This window comes from Xiphophorus hellerii, chromosome 23 (assembly GCF_003331165.1).
Source record: "Xiphophorus hellerii strain 12219 chromosome 23, Xiphophorus_hellerii-4.1, whole genome shotgun sequence".
Lineage (NCBI taxonomy): Eukaryota > Metazoa > Chordata > Actinopteri > Cyprinodontiformes > Poeciliidae > Xiphophorus > Xiphophorus hellerii.
The window spans coordinates 11,831,100-11,850,479 of NC_045694.1; the positions used below are offsets into that span (position 1 = coordinate 11,831,100).

The 19,380-nt window shown below is 37.8% G+C and overlaps 1 protein-coding gene across 2 annotated transcripts in view; it reads right to left on the bottom strand.

Annotated features, from left to right (window-relative positions):
- LOC116714317 (magnesium transporter protein 1) overlaps positions 1-18,086 on the bottom strand; it is a 44,980-nt gene extending 26,894 nt beyond the window's left edge. Inside the window, exons 1-6 of one of the 2 annotated variants that reach the window (XM_032554809.1) lie at positions 17,883-18,086; positions 17,394-17,563; positions 14,098-14,215; positions 12,153-12,233; positions 11,792-11,932; positions 2,689-2,778 (exon numbers count right to left, since the gene is read on the bottom strand). In XM_032554809.1, the coding sequence (XP_032410700.1) occupies positions 2,689-2,778; positions 11,792-11,932; positions 12,153-12,233; positions 14,098-14,215; positions 17,394-17,563; positions 17,883-17,963 (681 nt within the window). In that variant the 5' untranslated portion in view covers positions 17,964-18,086. Of the gene's footprint in view, positions 1-2,688; positions 2,779-11,791; positions 11,933-12,092; positions 12,234-14,097; positions 14,216-17,393; positions 17,564-17,882 lie in introns of both variants that reach the window. The other variant, XM_032554808.1, reaches the window with a different exon arrangement.
- Positions 18,087-19,380: the final 1,294 nt, after the last annotated feature.

Here is a 19,380-nt window from a genome sequence, read left to right on the forward strand (position 1 = left end):
CTCGATGTCATTCACAGCAAATATATTACCTTGACATTAACAATGACACAACAGGACGGATCATCCGGGAATAGATGGACCTGAAAGGCCTGACTAAAACTAACCAGATGTCAGACAAATTCTGAGATTTATTATGCATCTCTGCTTATTTCCAAGCTCAAATAAGTAACTTCAAGTTAAAAAACAAGCTAAAAAAAGTGCAACCTACGCTTTAGGTTACAAGCGACTTTAGAAAAAAACAAGCCCAAAGCTACTTATAGCAATTGGACTTGGCAAAACTCAAAATAGTTCACGTTTTTCCAGCAACAAAATGCACATCTCTCTCCTCCCTCCATTGTTTACATTTCTGTCCCTGCTGATACTGTTGCACAAAAACGGAAGTCGCTCCGTAGACGCACAATAACATTAATAACACAAAAGAAAATAGTAACGTAAAGTAACGAACAGTGATTTGGATAAGTAACTTTTATCTGATTACTGGATTTGAAAAATCAACGCGTTCGATAACTTGTTACTGAAAAAAGTGGTCCGACATCACTGTGTACAAAGTAAGTCTTTATCATTTAAACAATGTTTTGACTGCAAGTGCATAAAATGTATTAATCGGTAAGGTTAATACCGATTCAGTCACCTTCAGTCACCTTCAAGATATGGTGTGAGAAAAGAAGTTGTTTCAACAGGAAAAAAAGAGAGGAATTTTCCAGTAAAAAGGTGTGATTTTAAGGATTTGTGCAAAAAGTCATGTAGCCATCTCCCAAAAAAGTATAAAGCAGAAGCACTCACTACGATTAGGGTAGTGTCTTGTGGACAATCTTCGTGTTCACATTGGGAGAAAAGATTTTGAAGACCTTCGGGGTTTTGAGAGAGGAACTGAGCCTCAACCAGACCAGATGAAGCCAACCCATGAGAAAAAGGTTGAGGTTTCAGAACTTGGATTTACTCTCAAGACTGCTGCTTCATAATGGGTTTTTTTTTCTTCTTTTTGTTGGATCCAAGAATTTCACAGGTTTTGTCAAGAACAAGTTGAAGAATTTTTTTATTTGATTTTTGGGGCTACATCAGCCCATTGGGGAAAATTGGATTTTTACCATGTTTTTCACTCAAAGAACAAATGGAACAACCCGTGTGATATGAACTTCTCTCTCTCGCAAATTTATTACATTCAAAAAGTTCACTGAGCCACAGTTTTTGGGAAAGTTAATGAAACATGGTTGGATGACTTTTGCAACTTATCAACTTTTTTCTGATTTGTTGGATTTCTTACTGTGCTGTACTTGATAAGCTCTGCCAATTAAAGTAATGAAAATCTTACTGGAAGTTGAAGAAATTTGATTATTGAGATTGTCACCTTTAAGAGTTCCTCACTGGTAAAGACTGTGCTCAACAAAACTGTCAGAGGTTCTTATTGGTTGCTTTGACCAAAAAGGTAAACAAAATTTCTGAAGTCTATTCTTTACAGATTTCTAAAACAATTCACCCCAATTCCAAGTGGAAGTCATATAAGAGGAGAAACTGCTATTAACCGATGTGGCTGGGAGGTTTGGTTAGCTGCTGGCTACTCAGTCTGGCCAGGCCATCAGCTGAAGCAGGGTTTGACGTTCGGATGCAAGGCACTTAGAGGCTGACGTATTCTCCTCAACACCAGCTTAAGCAGGCCTGCTTGGGATAGGCTCATCAGACTCAGGAGGTTTGGACCCTTTGAACGGAGAGCTGGTCCAGTCTGCTTTAAAGTAGTGAGATAAGCTAGATGCCGACAAGCAGGGGACCTTTTTAACAAATATGTAAAAACATATTCTTTATAAAAGTTACATACTGCACCTTTAACTTGACCTTAGACATAACTGTTATAAAAACTATTAACATCTTAATCTTAAACAGTGCTGACGATACGCTCAAACTTTTTCGTGTGCAAAAAAGACATTATTCACATAATTTTAAAAAACAGATTTTTTGGAAATCTGTCCACATCGTTTGCTTAACTATTCCTCCAGTCCTACCACATCATGTTTTGCTTCAATTGGTCTTTAGCCTTGAGAGGAGTTAACAAAAATAGGTTTCACATATTATGCAAGTTTTCTATTGATCTGTTTTTCAAAAGTCATATCAAACATGTTCAAGGAAGATAGTGGAAAAGAGAAATTGTCTATATCTAGCAGTTGTTCAAGAAATGAAAGTACACTTCTTGTTACAACGCTGCCACTTAGTTGGTTGAATTTAGCAAAATTTCCCCAATTTCTTTTGTGATCCTTGATTTCCCCAACCACATATTTAATTTTCAATATGTTCAGAGGTGAAGTGTGGGATAACGAAAACCACAACCTTAATAATCAAGATAAATATTAAAGATACTGTATGTCCTCAAGGTGGTCTTGAACATCTGTACCAAGTAGGGTGAACAGCTGAACTTGCTTTCATCAACAATGTTCATATAATTATATTTTCCTCGTGTATTTATGCCATCTAATGTGAGGGGTGCTAATGCCAAAGGCTAAAGATAGGAGTGGAGAATACGCATTCAAACCAATGGTGAAATGCATAATGAAGATTTCATTGCAACCAAAATTCAACAAGAATGCAATTAACCAGCACAAGAATATACTATGCCACTCTTAATCTCATTTTTTAGAGTTGTTACTAAACAGTATGTTTTATTATTTTTTAGGGATTTTTTTTTTTTTTTATTCTCACCACTTGTCCGGTGTTGGGGTTCTTGTGTGCATATGGTGGTCCTCTGATATGGTTCCACATTTGGCCAGAAGTCATTATCAGGGCAAAGCACTGAAGTAAAAAAGAAAAAATTAATTAATTAATGCCAGTGTCTCATTAAAAAGATATAAATAACACTAAATTATTCATATCTCATCACATTTCAAGCACAAACTGCAGCAAAATTTGGATGGATTTTATGTAATGAACCTATGTTGCATACTAATTTTACCTCATGAATTTGGTATGCATAGGAAATTTCAGCAAAACATTGCAAGTACTTTACACTGTAAAAGCATGAAGCAAAAACAAAAATCATCACATTGCAGTGACATAAAACGTAACGTAATGAAAAGCTGGAATACAGAATAAAATTTATGTCTCAGTGAATATTAATTTAGGGCAATTCTAAACAGATAGGTTTTAGCCTTGACCGCATTTGATTTTTGGAGTTTTCTGGAAGTTTGTTTCAGATTAGTGAGCATAACAACTGAATGCTGCTTCTCCATGTCTGGTTCTGATTCTGCGGATGCAGCGTAGACTAGAACCAAAACAAGTGAGGGGTCTTGAAATGTTGATTCTAAGCCATTAGCAGCGATTTAGAAACTTCTTTTCCTCTTTGCTTTTTCCTTTAGGAGTCTCTCCTAGTCATCTGTCTCCACCTAAATTTATCTTCCACATCTTCTTCTTTCACACCAGCTACCTTTATGTCCTGTTTGACTCCATCCATGAATCTCCTCTTTGGTCTTCCTTTAGGCCTCCTACCTGACAGTTCCATCCTTGGCATTCTTCTACCGATGTACTCATTATCCCTCTTCTGTACATGTCTAAATCATCTTAGTCTGGCTTACCAAGTTTTTTTGTCTAAAATGTTGCTCAATATAGCAAGAAAGTTGTTGAACTGGCAACAGGGGGGTCTCTACTGTTAATTGTAAACATGCAGACATAACTTGGTGGGCTGGTCTGTCAGTCAAACCTTTCTCACCGGACAGCTAAAGAGGACAGTGGTTTATTCTTAGACCTTTGCCAAGCTAGATAAGATCGGTGGATAAGATCGGCTTTATATGTAAAAATCGGCCGATCACCGATCTCCCAAAATTAAGGAAATTGGCACCAATAAATCAGCTGGCCGATAAATTGGTACACCCCTGCACTGATATTGGTGTAAATATTCCCAAGGTCTCTAATTGATGTTGCCCTACAATTTACATTGAATCTCTTAACCAATCAGATACAGTGGGTATGTAAAGTATTCAGACGCATTTAAATTTTTCATTCTTTGAAGCCCCATAACTGCAGGAAATCTTCCATGTCCCCAGTGGCTCTGTGGAAGCAAAACTCCAGTCTCAGCCTGGCCATGACGTTGCACCTCCACAGAGCCACAGTTTCGAGCTGAAATACAGCCTGGAGTCTGTCCTTGCGAGACAAATAAAAAGCCATTTTAGCTTTAGCAATTAGAAGATTTAAATCTGGTACTTTGGTTTGTTAGCTTTGTTATACCTAAATAAAATATCAAAATAAATAAAAATAGAACTGGTAAAAATTACACTAAAAAGGCTAAAAAAAACACTCCTCAATAAACTAAAAAACTTATGCTTCTTACAATCAATACAAATATGAAAAACGTTCCAAGACAGACCACAGAAAGGACATTCATTTAAAACTCCTGGACTAATGGCTGATAAAAACATGTTCGTAACGATAGCACCATGTAGGTCACAAGTTTGTTTCTTTATTGGAGGCTTGTAGAGGGTCCTCCACTGGGGGTTTGTCCTCCCAGTCTGTCAGCCTACATGCTTCTAACTCTGTTTTCCAGGATTCTACATAGACTGCATTGTCATATATGGACAGATCCAGAAGACCACTGCCTTTGCAAATCCAGTATCCAGGATCAGATCAGGGAAAGGGTCTGTCAGGTCTGGTGAATTCCTTCCCTCAGAGAGCAGCTAAAGAGAAGCTTCTCTTTGCTGATAGCTTTTTTTTTTTTTACCATTACCAGGAATCACTGTACAAGTCTAGCAGACTGAACCCTTGGCACAGAATCAACTGCTTGGATGTTCTTTAATGGTTATCTGATGTCACAATATTTTTTTTACCAGCAAGAGTCGTCAACAGTAGACGGAGGGAAAGAGTCGGTTGGCATGCTTGTTTGTCTGTCAGCCATATTGGATTTAACAAAATTTATTTCAAGGATCATGGATCATTATATTACAAAGTAAAATGAATTTGCTCACCAGCAAGACACCTATCTTACACAGCAACACTTTTGTCTCAACCACACATTGTGATAAAAGCAACAATACTTCTATTACCTGATGATAAAACTCCACACAGTTTTCTAGAAGCTAATGAACATTTACAAATTCCTAGACCAGACCTACAAGACACCCCCTTGGCAACTGGAGAAGTTTGGTTCATTGATGGGTCATGTTCAAAAGACCCTACAGGAAACAATCAGACGGGTTACTCTGTTGTTAATTTACCTGACAAAATAATAGAAGTTCAAAGACTGTCAAGCACCCACTCGGCACAGGCAGCAGAATTAGTAGCTTTAACAAGGGCATGTGAACTAGCTCAGGACAGACACCTGTCCATCTACACTGACAGCCAGTACGTGTTCTCAACACTATTCTATTTTGCAAAACAGTGGAAACATCGAGGAATGATAACATTTACAGGAAAACCCATTGAATCCTTACTTTAAAATCTCCTGCAAGCCATACATCTGCCAGCTAAGCTAGCAGTTTGTAAGTGCGCAGCACACACTGCAGGAAAGGATGACATCTCAAATGGCAACAGACTAGCTGATACTGTGGCAAAAGAAGCTGCAACAGGAAAGAATGGCAGAGACAATTTCTCAGCACAGACTGAAGAGCCAAAAATAATAGACAAAGCAGTGCTGAAAGACATGCAGGATAATGCTCCAAAAGCAGAAAAACAAATGTGGGTAACAAAAGGTGCAACTATGAACAATGAAAACATTTATAATGTCAACAACAAACCTGTTCTACCAAAATCTATTTTTAAAGCAGGAGCAATTGTGACACATAGGCCATGCCATGTGTCAACAGGAGGGATGATAACAATAATACAACAGCATTTTACCACATATAGATTAAATTCTTACTTTAAAAAATTGTACTGCATGTCCAGTCTGTGTTAAACACAATCCTCAAGGAAACATGAGACCAAGAAGAGGAAATTTCCCAAAACCCTCTTATCCATTCCAGATAATGCATATGGATTTTATTGAACTCACACAAAGTGAGGGTTAATATCAAAACTTTGCGTCCCCTTCTCAGATTCTTTGCGTAATTGAATCATTTGCCTGACCACCAATATTCCTGACTCAATGCAAAGCAACAGCGCATGTGGTGCACTGCCACGGCACGCACAGTAAGTCACGTGATGTCCGATCCACTAGATCACTGAGCGGACTTGCCATTTACGTTTTCCACAGGAATTTTAAAAATCGTAGAGGCGCTGTTAATGCAGCGTGCAGCTACTGCTGAGTTACATAGATGCAGGCACATAAAGAAAAAAAGGTGCAGGAGATATTGGTGGGGACTGTCCCCTTCATGCCAGAGTTGGTGGGGACATGTCCACACCGGTCCTTTAGGAAGTTACTCCTATGACCAATTCTGTTTATTACTTTCATGGACAGAATTTCTAGGCGCAGCCAAGGCGTTGAGGTGATCTGTTTTGATGGCCTTAGGATCGCATCTCTGCTTTTTGTGGAGAGCGTTCTCCGGGTCGGGGGTGGGGTATCCTGCCCCAAGTGGAGGAGTTCAAGTATCTCAGCATCTTGTTCACGAATGAGAGAAGAAGGGAGCGGGAGATAGACAGGCGGATTGGTGCAGCGTCTGCCATCAAGCGGGCGCTGTACTGGTCCATCGTGGTGAAGAGAGAGCTGAGCCAAAAAGTGAAGCTCTCGATTTACCGGTCGATCTACGTTCCCACCCTCATCTATAGTCATGAGCTATGGGTCATGACCGAAGCGTCCGAAATGGGTTTTCTCCGTGGGGTGTCTGGGCTCTCCCTTAGAGAAAGGGTGAGAAGCTCGGTCATCTGGGAGGGACTCAGAGTAGAGTCGCTGCCCCTTCACGGCGAGAGGAGCCAGTTGAGGTGCCTCAGGCATCTGGTTAGGATGCCTCCTGGATGCCTCCCCGGTGAGGTGTTCCAGGCACGTCCCACCGGGAGGAGGCCCCGGGGAAGACCCAGGACACGCCGGAGGGACTATGTTTCTCGGCTGGCCTGGGAACGCCTTTGCATTCCCCCGGAGGAGCAGGAACAAGTGGCTGGGGAGAGGGAAGTCTGGGCCTCCCTTCTTAAGCTGCTACCCCCGCGACACAACCTCGGATAAGCGGAAGAAAATGGATGGATGGATGGATGGATGGATGGACGGACAGGCAGATGATGGATGGATGGATAGATTTAACAAACAAAAATGAATTTCAACAGCCAACAGAGACTGAAAACCAAATGCAAAAGTAAAAAGTAGCCATCAATATTGAAGATAAGACAAACATAAAGAGACAATTTTTACAAAAATCAATTTCTCCGTGGCTTCCCGAAAATAACTCCATGAGCCTGATGTATGAGTTGTTCAAAATATTTTGCCTACCTTGCCTTCTTTGCATGGCTGGCTTTTGGACGAACAGAGAAAAAAAAGAAAAATGCACGCAATTATTTTTTGACCTGGCAACAAAAATGATGTGCTCTGAGAAAAATATGGGTGAATTTGGTGTGGACCCATAAACAGACGTGGGCCCGATGTCTTTTTTTATTTTTTTATCCCAACAGTCCGTTGAAAAGGAAACTTTACCACAATTTGTGTTGAAAGGGTGTGGGACTAAAGTAATGTCACCAACTGACCACATGAATGTGATGAGCTCTGGTCTGTTATGATACAAAGAAAGTTTGATGCAGATGGGAGCTTGTGTGTGAAAGCTATTCCACCTCGATGTTTTGAGGCTTGGCCACACCCATATGATTTGATGTAGGAAAATTAGTTTAATAAGTTTTCACCTTCAATGCCTCAAGTCTGTATGTTCTCCCATTTTGTGTAAAAGAGTCAAAATGGTGACTTTGATCAAAAATGGCCAACTCCTTGTTGAGTTTGGATCATGGAGCCAAGAGACTTTTTGGTTCATCCTTACAAGATACACATGTATACCAAATTACATAATTCTCAGTCAAAGTATGGCTTGGGGCTAATTTTTTCAATATTTTAAGGGGTGCTATGGATGAATTAGGCCACGCCCACCAAATATTGGTTTGGGTTTGTGAGTTTGGTGCAGCTAGGCTGGAATATATAGAATTTCGAGCCAAAGGTATGTCAACTGCATGACTTGTGACTTCACTATGCCACCATGGGAACATCCTCCAGAGAAACCTCTTTGTGATTTAAAGCCAGTGAGTACAACTTGTTATCGGTCTTCTGACACAAAATCATCTTGATTAGGTCAAAAAGTGATTTAATATTCTGAGGGAGCAGGGCTTAGATAATGTGACCACTGTCAAGAAAATCCGAGCTCATCCCACTTCCCCATGCTGGAGATTTTAGTTTAACAGTAATAATAAATAAAGTTATCTTTAAAATGAATCACTCAAGTGACATCAAGGCCCAGCAGTAGACTTAGGTGTCAATAAAATAAATCTGGTTGTGTGTGTTGTTTTTGTCTCATGCAAACTTTGCTTTAATTCTACTTTTTTCTATCTAATCATAAGAAATCATAGTCAGACAGAGAGAGTCATTAAACAGGAAAAGCAGGTTTCCTGGAAAAAGAGGAAGTTTCCAGCCTGCAGATTTATAAAAATAGCTGAGACTATTTCTTATTTTAAAGCATGAAAGTTTTAAAGAATTAAATCTAAACATTTTGAGTAATTTGATAAGATTCAAAGTAAAATACTTATATTAATATTGGTTTACTTGTAATAATATTTACACGTACATTTGTGGGAACACTTACAAGAAAAACAAGTAACTGTAACTTTGGTATTAAATAATTAGAATCATGGATTATTCTTGGTTTCTTTTCAGAAAAACATCTGTAATAACTCACATTAGGATTATAATAAGGATAATTAATAAGTTATGGTTATAAAATCATAAATGAATGATAAATCAGAGAAGCTGAAGAAAATAAATGTGATATAAGTTATGGTTATAAAATTATAAATGAATGCTAAATCAGAGAAGCTAAAGAAAATAAATGTGATATAAATGTGATTTTGACATTGAACTTGAAATGGTGTAAAAGGTGTAACTGCAATTAAACATCACTGATATGTTGGAGGTAGAGAGTAGGTGAAAGGTGAAAGGCAAGGAACTAACAGGAGAGCAGAGATGATCAACGCCTTATTTAGGTAAAAGGTTGTGCAGGCAATGGACATAGGAGGTTGAGCAACCCTGACATTAGCACAGACATCAGGAAATGTCTGTAAGACAGTGATGGATATGAGATCATCTGTCTGAGCAGTCAGAAACCCTATAAAAGGTGAGTGCAAAAGAGGAACCGTTCGTTGGATCCTCCGGGCAGCTTCGAGCCAAGAGATGGACAAAGAACTCTGCAGCTGAAGAAGAGCCGGGGCCACGGAGCCGAAGACTGTCCTGCCATGAGGACCAACCCGTCAGCCCTGCAACATGTGGCTTCGAATCGCACTTCTCTCATCGGCTGGGTTCAGACCCCAAAGACAAAGATGAAGACAAAGGCAAAGACAAAGAAGAAGAACTGGTGCCTTTTTTCCTGCCGGCACCACATCCTGTGTGACCTCACCATCCATGCGGAGAGGAGGCTCATCAGACCTGCGGAGATCCCTGCCTTCGCCGATCAACATCTTCCTCCTGCTGCAGCACCTTCTTCATCTTCAATCATCACAGAGATTCCTGCCTTCGCCGATCAACATCTTCCTCCTGCTGCAGCACCTTCTTCATCTTCAACCTACAGAGATTCCTGCCTTCGCCGATCAACATCTTCCTCCTGCTGCAGCACCTTCTTCATCATCAAGCCAGGTCTGGGGTTCGAAACGTCAAACTCCGTCCGTCTCTCTCAAAGGTTCCCTTTTTTTTAGTTCTTAGTATCAGCAGTAGGGAAAGACAGACTAGATGATTGATTTTACTTATTTGATTATTTCTGCTACTGAATTAAGCTGTACTGACCCTTGCAAAACTGCCTTATTAATAAAATATTTAGCATAAAGAAAATCTAAAAGATGTTGTGGACATTCAGTTAATGAGTCACCTTAAAGTTCTTTGATGGTTGTAAAATAGCTGTGATGTTTGATTCTGGAGAGGAAAAAGTTTAAAATGTTTTTAGGTTGCTGGTAGCCCAAATTTAAAACGTCATCCTTGGGACTCGCCCGAGTCACTAAAACCTACCTGGTTCAATAACAAATGCAAGTTGTAAAATAGAGAACGAGCGACCGTTAACAGGTGTGCTCTGTGAAACTAGTTGGCTGTAGGCTGCTCAGTCTGGCTAATTCACAGGGGGAAGAAGGGTGGGACACCTGGATGTTGGCCGTCAGAAACCAGGCGAATCGTTTCTCGAAACCAGCTTAAACAGAGTTTACTTCAGTTCTGGGCAGGGTAAATCCCAGCAGATTTAGGAAACTCAATTAACCCGTTAGAAGGAGAGCTGGTAGCACATCTCCCCTCTCAGAAGAGGAAGCAGAGAGTGAGACAGTAGAAAGGAGAAGGGAGGGGGGGGGTGTTGCGCAACAACACCACATAGAATCATCGGGCATCCAACTTAGATGACTCGTGCCAAATTTGATGCAATTTGACCTGTGCATGTGAAAGTTATAGCATTTTGTTTGCTTTGGCAAGTATGCTGCATGGCCATGCCCCCTAAATGTGCTCAAAAACTCACTATTTTGATACCTTTTAATACCTCGTCCATAGGCCTGTCGCGATAAACGATAAATCAATTAATCGTACGATAAATTAAAACTATCGACGTCATTTTAATTATCGGCATTATCGTCTCTTCCGACCTTTTTCTCTTTCTGTTAATGACACTGAATGAAAAAAGGCTCAACTCCAGTGCTCTCCACTGACCCCCCCTTCCTCATTTCCTTAGTGTAATGCCCAGCGCAGAAGACACGATCAGAACATCTACCGTAATACACCACACAATCTTAGAAAGACCAACGTTCTAAGATTGTCGTAAGGGGAAAAATAGGAGCAAAAAATCGTGTAGTGTGAACTATTGCATCAGGTAGTCAGATGTGCCCATCTTCTCTATTTAAATCTAATTATTACTGAAGGGCAACATGATATACAGACTTCATAATCTGCACTCTTTTGGTTGAATGCAGTATTTATTTCCACTTTGGCTTTATGTTGTTTAGTTTTTTTTTCAAGTGCGTTTTTTGTTAATGGAGACTGAGAATCCATTTTATTTTTATTTTTGGTTGTTTTGTTTATCAGTTCCAGTGTTAAGTGTTCTTTTGAAAATAAAGTGTATCTATCTTTGGCAAGAAATCATTTATTCAATTAATCAATTATTAAGTCATTTCCATTAAATCAGAGTAAAAAGGTCTTCAAACAATATTATCATTTATCGCAATAATTTTTGAGACAATTAGTCGCTCAGTAAAATTTGTTATCGTGACAGGCCTACTCATCCATTAACTGCATACTAACCGAAAATGAGGCCAATAACTCAAAATTTCTAGGAGGAGTTTGATTGAGGTGTATATATGTGAAAAATTGCCAAAATTTGCTCTCTGACCCAAAATGACAGACTACCTGTACATTTTAGAGCATACCTCCAAAAGATTTTTTTTAGGATTCAGGGTGGGCATAAAGAGATAAAAAAAAAATAACAATTATGAAAAAAATCCTGCGATTACAATAGTGATTTGCAGCATTTAGCTGCTCTAGCGTAATAATTAAGAAATACTGCAATCACAACAGGCCTTCAGAGCGCTTTTGCTGATTAGGCCTAATGAGAAATCCTTCAAATACATTGGGTCTTCGCAGCACTTTTGCTGCTTGGGCCTAATAAACACTATAATTACAATAAGCCTTTGCAGCGCTTTCGCTGCGCAGGTCTAACATGTATAGGTGTGTGATTGTTACCAGTGCAGAAAAGGCCCAAACATTCTTGTTAAAAAGAAATTCCAAATTATTCCTTCGTAGATATGCCAGTCCACCAATCACAGCCAGGAGAAAGCCCAACAAGAGAGGCCCTGCATAGTTGGGTGGACGAATGACACGGATCTAAGACAGAAAAACATGACAAGTTATTTCTTCAATTACATTATAAATCATATTACCCTTGTGTTCAATATTTGGCTGTACTTTAGATTTCTTCAATTACAAAAGCAGTACAATCAGTAACTTCACTTTGGGTTTGCAATCACTAAACCCAAATGCTTACTTGAACATCTGTCCTGTCTGCCACCCATCTAGCCAATTGGTCGGCAGAAAACCCTCTGACCTGCAGCTCATAGGTGTCTGATCGTCGAGGTTTCCCTTTGGGTGGGAAGTGGAGGAAGGTTGGAGCAGAGTTCATATTAAGCTGCAGAAAAACAGAAACAATTGGCATGTGTATGTGAGGGCTTATACACAACTTAAGTTTAACTTACATTTATCGCTGTATAAAATCAGAATCCAGGGTTCCCCCAGAAAACTTGCTAAGCCCAATAGTAGAGGGTCTAAGGCAGTCCCCCTAGACCCACCGTACTTTGTTGTAAATATAGCCCTGTCACGATAACAAATTTTGCTGAGCGATTAATTGTCTCAAAAATTATTGCGATAAGCGATAATATTGTTTGAAGACCATTTTAAACTGATGAAATGGTAATCACATAATAATGCAAGCCATATCCTGCCAAAAATAGATACTTTATTTTCAAAAGAACATTTAACACTGGAACTAGTGAACAAAATAAACAAAATAACCAAAAACAAAAATAAAATGGACTCTCGGTCTCCATTAACAAAAAAATGCACTTGCATAAAAACAAAATGCAACATAAAACCAAAGTGGAAATAAAAACTACATTCAACAAAAAGAGTACAGATTATGAAGTCTGTATACTATACTGCCCCTCAATAATCATTAGATTAAGATAGAGAAGACGGACATATCTGACAACCTGATCCAATAGTTCCCTCCTCCCTTAAGCCCAGTTCACACTACACAAGTTTTTGCCCCAATTTTCCCCCTTATGACAATCTTAGAGCATCAAACTATCATAACCGATCATCCTGTAGTCATGGGTAGTGTGTTACGACTAATCGGATCCAGTCGGAAGAACGTCTAGACCGCTCTGATCTAAATCAGGTATATTCAACATGTTGGATTGTCTTGGCTCGATTACAGCAGCGTGTGTGACTGGGAGCAACAACGCATAAGAAAAAGGCAGGAAGAAACAATAAAGCCGATAAATTAAAATGAGGTTGATCATTTTCATTTATCGTGATTGATATTGATTTATTGTTTATCGCGACAGGCCTATGTAAATATGTTTAAAAGTTGTCAGGAATTGTAATAATATGACTGTAATTACATGTTATTGGAAAACATTGCTGACAATGCTTAAGCACACAACTACAAAGTCTTTAAAACAGCAAACACAAAAATATTAAAAAAAAAATGATTTGCTCTTCAGTTAATCCTACTAAAGTAATCAGCTACTGGCTTTGTCTTAAACTATGTAATGCTGGTCACACTCAAGAGTGAACTAAACAGCTGCTTAGGGCCCTCAAGACCATCAGCAGCTCCCAAATGCTTGAATTTTAACACAGATCATAGATCTAGAATTTAAATGTTTGTTTACTGAGAAAGACAATGCTATTAAATATGATTTAATGTTTTTTCACAAAGATAAATTAAAAGATTTTAAATTGTTTAACTTTTAAATTTAAGATTTAAAGTAATAGACAAGTTTTCTTTGTAAAAGTGCAAAGAATACTCTTCATAGTTTGATTGCTGTTTTACGATAGCTAGAATCTGATGCTATGAGTTTTGTTGTTGTGTTTGTATATAAATCTATCTAAGCAAATAGCCAGTTATCACTGATTGCTTTAAAGCTTTGCCAAATTAGAACATACTTTAATCTCTCATACAAATCTGTATTGAACCACTTTTAATGGTGGTGATGTTCTTAGCAGGAAAAGGGGCTCCTAAATTACATTCACATAAAATCTTGGTCCAGCCCTAATCCCATTTACAAGTAAAAGTAATTAAAAGAAAAATTACCTTAAATTGACAAGTATTTGTATGTAATATACTTGGGGTACAAAATTCAAATATTTATTGTATTAAGTCTTCTTTGTTTAGTAGTGTCTGCTGCTTGGTAAGGCATTTCACAATCATATGGGAAAAATATTACAAATACATCAAGTAAACAACTCCAGTTTATGAATTATTATCTCACCATCTGAAAGACATCAGATCCTTCATCAAAATCCACTGATGCAAAGAAGATTCTGTTAGTAAAGGCAGAGGAATAGTGCCAGGAGTTAGCTAGCACATGGAACTCCTCATCAGCTTGTCTGAAAAAAGAAAAAAAAAAGTTACGTTCAAATTAAAGTAGTGTATGTCACAATTCAATATTGTTGGGGAAAAAGGAGCAGGCAAATTTTTGGTTGGACAAGTAAAAAGAATCAATATGATATAATAATAATCTGTTTCTAGGCGATTCATAGGCCTTAACCCAGAAAGAAGAACAAAAGCTGCAAACAGAAAAATGACATCAAAACCAACAGGACAACTTATGCAAAACACTAGGACAACAGTGAACCCGTGTGACTCCATTCTCCTCCTTCATGGACTATTAGTGGAACTTTTAAAATGGTAAAATTACACATTACAGACCATCACTTCTCTTACTCCATCTCTCTCCCTGTCTGTCTTTTTTTCTGCCTGTCTCTCTGTATCTGTCCCATCCATTTCTAATAGACAGACAGGAGGACAGCCACAATGAAGGAAGATCAGAGAGAGTGTCTGGCCACTAAATCTTTCCTTTTCATCCTGTCTGTCTTTAACTGACATAAATGCACATAAATGACATTTGGGTACTTTTGTTTTAGTAAAGATTATTTAATTAATTATTTGATTAATTCTATTCAATGTCATATTACCATGATTGTAAATGTATCAGTTATGTTTTTAGATCCGAGTATTTTTCACTTTGGTTGCAATAGTTTGACTTATGTGTAACAAGCAAAAATTGCTGTTGCAAAATACTATATTTTGTTTTGCTTCAGTTTGTCAGATTTAAATTGACAATAAAATCAAGTGATTTTAAAATATACATGTATATTTTTTTAATTAGAAAAATAAAACATTTTTTGAGAGTTTGGTAAATTAAGTTGCAAGTTCACATTTAAACTTTTAAGAGCTATCAAAGTATGCAGTTTCATGAACTACTGTAAAATGACTTTGTAATTCTACTACAGGACTACTGTAATTTTATGATGATAAAAATGTGATGAAATCACAGTAACCATGTTCTATAATTACTGTGCTATTTTAAAGAAATTACAGTAACACTAATTAAATTACAGTAATATAGTAATAAAATTGTAATAAAATCACAGTCAAACTGTAATAGAATTATAGTAAGGCTACTGTAAAGTTACTGTAATTTCTTTACCGTAAAAATTACAGTAACTGGCTGGCAACACTGCTGCCAGTAAGTTACTGTAAATTCTACAGTGACTTTTTTTACAGTGTGTGGTAGGGTGAACTATTTTGAAGTTGTTTGTTACTAATTTAACACTGACTTTAAAGGCTTTGTTTAAACTAGCTTAAATGCATGTTCAAATGGGTTGTCATATGGCAAGAATTAATACCTTTTGTAGTAAAGTGCCTGCAAAAATGGATAACAATTTTGAAAATACAGTTCTGTTTTACCTTTTCTAATTGTTGAGTGTTCTTTCTACCCTTTCTCTCAGTGCTGTCTTAAAACACTTCATGTAATACCACTTAAAAAAAACATCTATGAATTAACGTAATTCAATCCTGGAAAGGATTTCCACAAGATTAAATAGCTTTCTTTCAGCATGAAGCATGTTTGTTGAACTAACTTAATTTTAATGAGTTGGATCAACTTAATTAAGTAGTGTGAAGGTACCACTGTAAAATAAGTTGGTTTCAACTAAATTTGCATTCATCATAATCAAGTAAAGTCAATTATTTGGTCCAAAACATTGCAAATTAGTTGGGCTGGCTCTATTAAATTACATTGGGTCCAACTATAGTAAATGAGTTGAATCAACCTTAAAAGTTAAGTTGAGCCAACACATTTGCTTTAAATTGGAATAACCTTAATAAATTAAGATGAGCCAACACATTTGCTTTTAATTGGAGTAACAGAATTGCACAGTGCTGAAATAAAGCAAAGTTATCGGATGAAAATCCTTTCCCTGATTTTTTATGTTAATCCAAACAGTTATTTTTTGAGTGCAGTAGCGCACCCACTATGTCACTAAAAACAGTTGGTCTGGTAAAGTTTTTAGCAACCATGAGTCAACAATGACTGGGGCAGCCTATTATATAATCTACTGGGGCACCATTCTATATAATCCTACCCACAATACTCAACAGGAGAGGGCCCACCTTCTCCAGCTCTCATCAGACGTGATAAAGGCTTGGATCCCTGAAGTCATATTGTGCCTCCCATCCCTGCCCCCTCTAGGCCGGCCCCCCTGAAGTTCTGCCCCTGAGTAGCACCATTGCTTAACCTGACCATTTCTGTGCAATTCCACTCAAATAAAATCTCATTTTTACAGCACAGTCTGGGCATTCTCCCTTTTGTTTGGACTCTTTCCAGTAGATTTTCTACAGGGCCAATCAGTGAACACAAGGACAAGTTGGGAACATTTGAAACAGTTCTGGTGTTTCAAATGTCTGTTTAAAAAGGCTTTTTGACTCCCACAGTGGGTATTATAAGATATTTTTCTACATAATGGGTGTTTTAAAATGCTGATGTTTTCCTTCAGTTGTTTTATTGTTTATGTCTTATTGCAAAACCCACTGCATTAAAATTGATGCTCTTATTTTATTCTAATAAAATTCTTACTAAGGTCTCTTTTGTACTTGCATGTATAGTAGAACAAAGTATGATTTTCTTTTTATCATTACTTTTGCCAATAATATCATTAGTATGAGTAGTTCAGTGAACATTGTCTACAAAAACATAATTTTGGTGTTTGGTAAACATTATCAGCAAATGTTCACTGAACGTGGCAACGTTTATGGGACGTTGTCTACCTGTTCAATTCTAGCTGTGGTATCATGAGCTAGATGTGCACAAAATAGAAATAAGCAAGTTTACGTAGTCCAATTTTGACTACGTAAACTTACTAAAAATATTTTAACCCCACCTTACTCAGCCCAATCACTCCTCTCATTTCAGACTGAATGTTGGTTAAAGGCTATATTTTGATTTAACCCATAAAAGATGGGGGAAAAACTGCAGTTATTTTTATTTAAGGAAATTGAATAGCTTTAAGACTTTGAAAATCTTTCTGTCAACTATTTAATACTTTTCTCCTTCAAAAAAGCATGTAATTTCTCTCCATTTCTGGTGATATAAACCGGTAAGCAGTATAAGCTTATTTAATTCCCGACTGGGAACAAAGAGATAAAAAACAATTAAACTATGACAGATGGAGATAGCTATTGGAGTAGAAGGTGGTAAAAATTCTACAGAAATAATAACCTTACTTGCAAACGCCACATTGCCTCTGCGGCTGTAGCGCTGTGAACATGATGAACACGGAGTAGTTTCTTGGAGGAGCCTTGACAAAGCGACGGAATTTCTCTCCATTCATTCTGATGACTGAACGCTTCGAGGTCCAGTCCATCATCTGAGTCACCTTCTCTGATAGCAAAGTCTGCACGTGTCACACACACACAAACATAAGCTAACTACTTTGTAATAAAAGCATTAACCCTCCTTTCATCGGCTCAGTCAGTGTAAAGAATTATCTTGGAACCGCGGTTCCAGTTCTCACACAGTCCAACCCAGAAGTTAACAACCACAACTGCGGTTTGTTTAAATGAGAAATAACTAAACTCACATGTTGAAACGCGTTAGCTAGGTGTCAAAACAAGAAAAAGACAAACGGCGTTGGTCTTTTAAAAGTTGGCAAGCATAAGCATGACTCAACATTTTGGAACTTTCTTTTCTGTACGTTATTAATGACTTCTTACCTCTTTCTTCCTTTGAGCATCACTGGGCTCATGGCAGAAAAAGAGAATAAAAAATAGCGTACTGTAAAGTTTCCCAAACATTCTACTACACTTTATACACTCCTATCAGCTAGGCGCCTGCCCACACTCCAACGCTTCAGTCCTGTCAGTCTCTCATTGGTTGTTTCTTAGCCAACCAGCGACTACAAGTGGAGACCAGAAGTATGAGGATATCATAACAGTACGTCAACGTTGCCGCCCTATTGTGAGTACTTGTCTAGCTATTTTGGCAGGCAGTTTTAACATAAAATCGCTTTCACCGCAATTACATTCCAGATATCGGAAAATGGTTTATGACTAGACGTATTAGTAAATTAAGATATTTCATTATATTTTGACTGGACAAAATACCTATTTGAGATAGGCTATCTCTAATTACATTAGGACTACTATAACATCAGATTTACCACTGAGTTGTGTGGAGCCTTCAATTCAAGATATTTACAGTGAAGTACGGACTATCTGAAATACATATTTCAGATATGTATAATTAAATTATGCCTAGTCAATTTCAAGATATCTAGTTTTTAGTTTTGACTAGTCAATAAAAATTACATACAAAAATGCTTTATTGATGCCAAAGTGAAAATAGTTGTAACTCATTAATTAAAATTATTCAGAGTTTTTGTTGATAGTGAGTGTTGGCAGGTAAGATCTTTTACAGGAGTCTGTATTACAGACTGGAAGTGAATAAAAAGAAAATGAGCACAAAACAAAATTTTAGCTTCTTGGAGCCAAATTGCCAACTAATGTATAAGTCTATCAGTAAAACCCATTTATCTAGATTGGGGATAAGATCGGCCAATCTCCCAAAATTAAGGAAATTGGCACCAGTAAAACGGTGCAACCCTAACACATTGAACTTACTAAAACTAATAACAAAACAAAAAAATAGTTGGTGACTGAATAATTCCTTATTCCATATATTGATGAAACTCTTCAAATTTGTCATGAATTGGAAGTCTCAAAACACTGCAAGTGTTGGCCTCAGAATGGCACCTGTGGCAATGCTGGCAATGAAGAAATTCGATCTGAGGCCTCTGGGGGAAGCCTAGTGGAGGGATTTGGCCCACTCCAGAGACAAAAATCAAAGATATATACATACATGTAGGGCAGTGGCTTGAATATGTCAAATCACAAACCACAAAACAGGAGAAAAACAGTTTACAACAAAATTGGCAGCGAACCATTGCTTCATGAGGTTTCATTTGCCCATCACTACTAGCTTCCACTGTGAATAGAAACACTATTTTAGTTAGACAATTCTTCACAATATTGCTCACAGCAAGATCACTTAAGTTCCAACAAACAAGTCAGCAGACAGACAAGATCACTGCAGATCAAGGACCAGGGGAAAAAAAGACCTGACATTGCTGGCATGGAGCTGTTTATGGAGTGGCTGACGAGCTAACACATTGTGGCAGCCAGGTAGAACTGAAACACAAAGAGAGAGAACTCT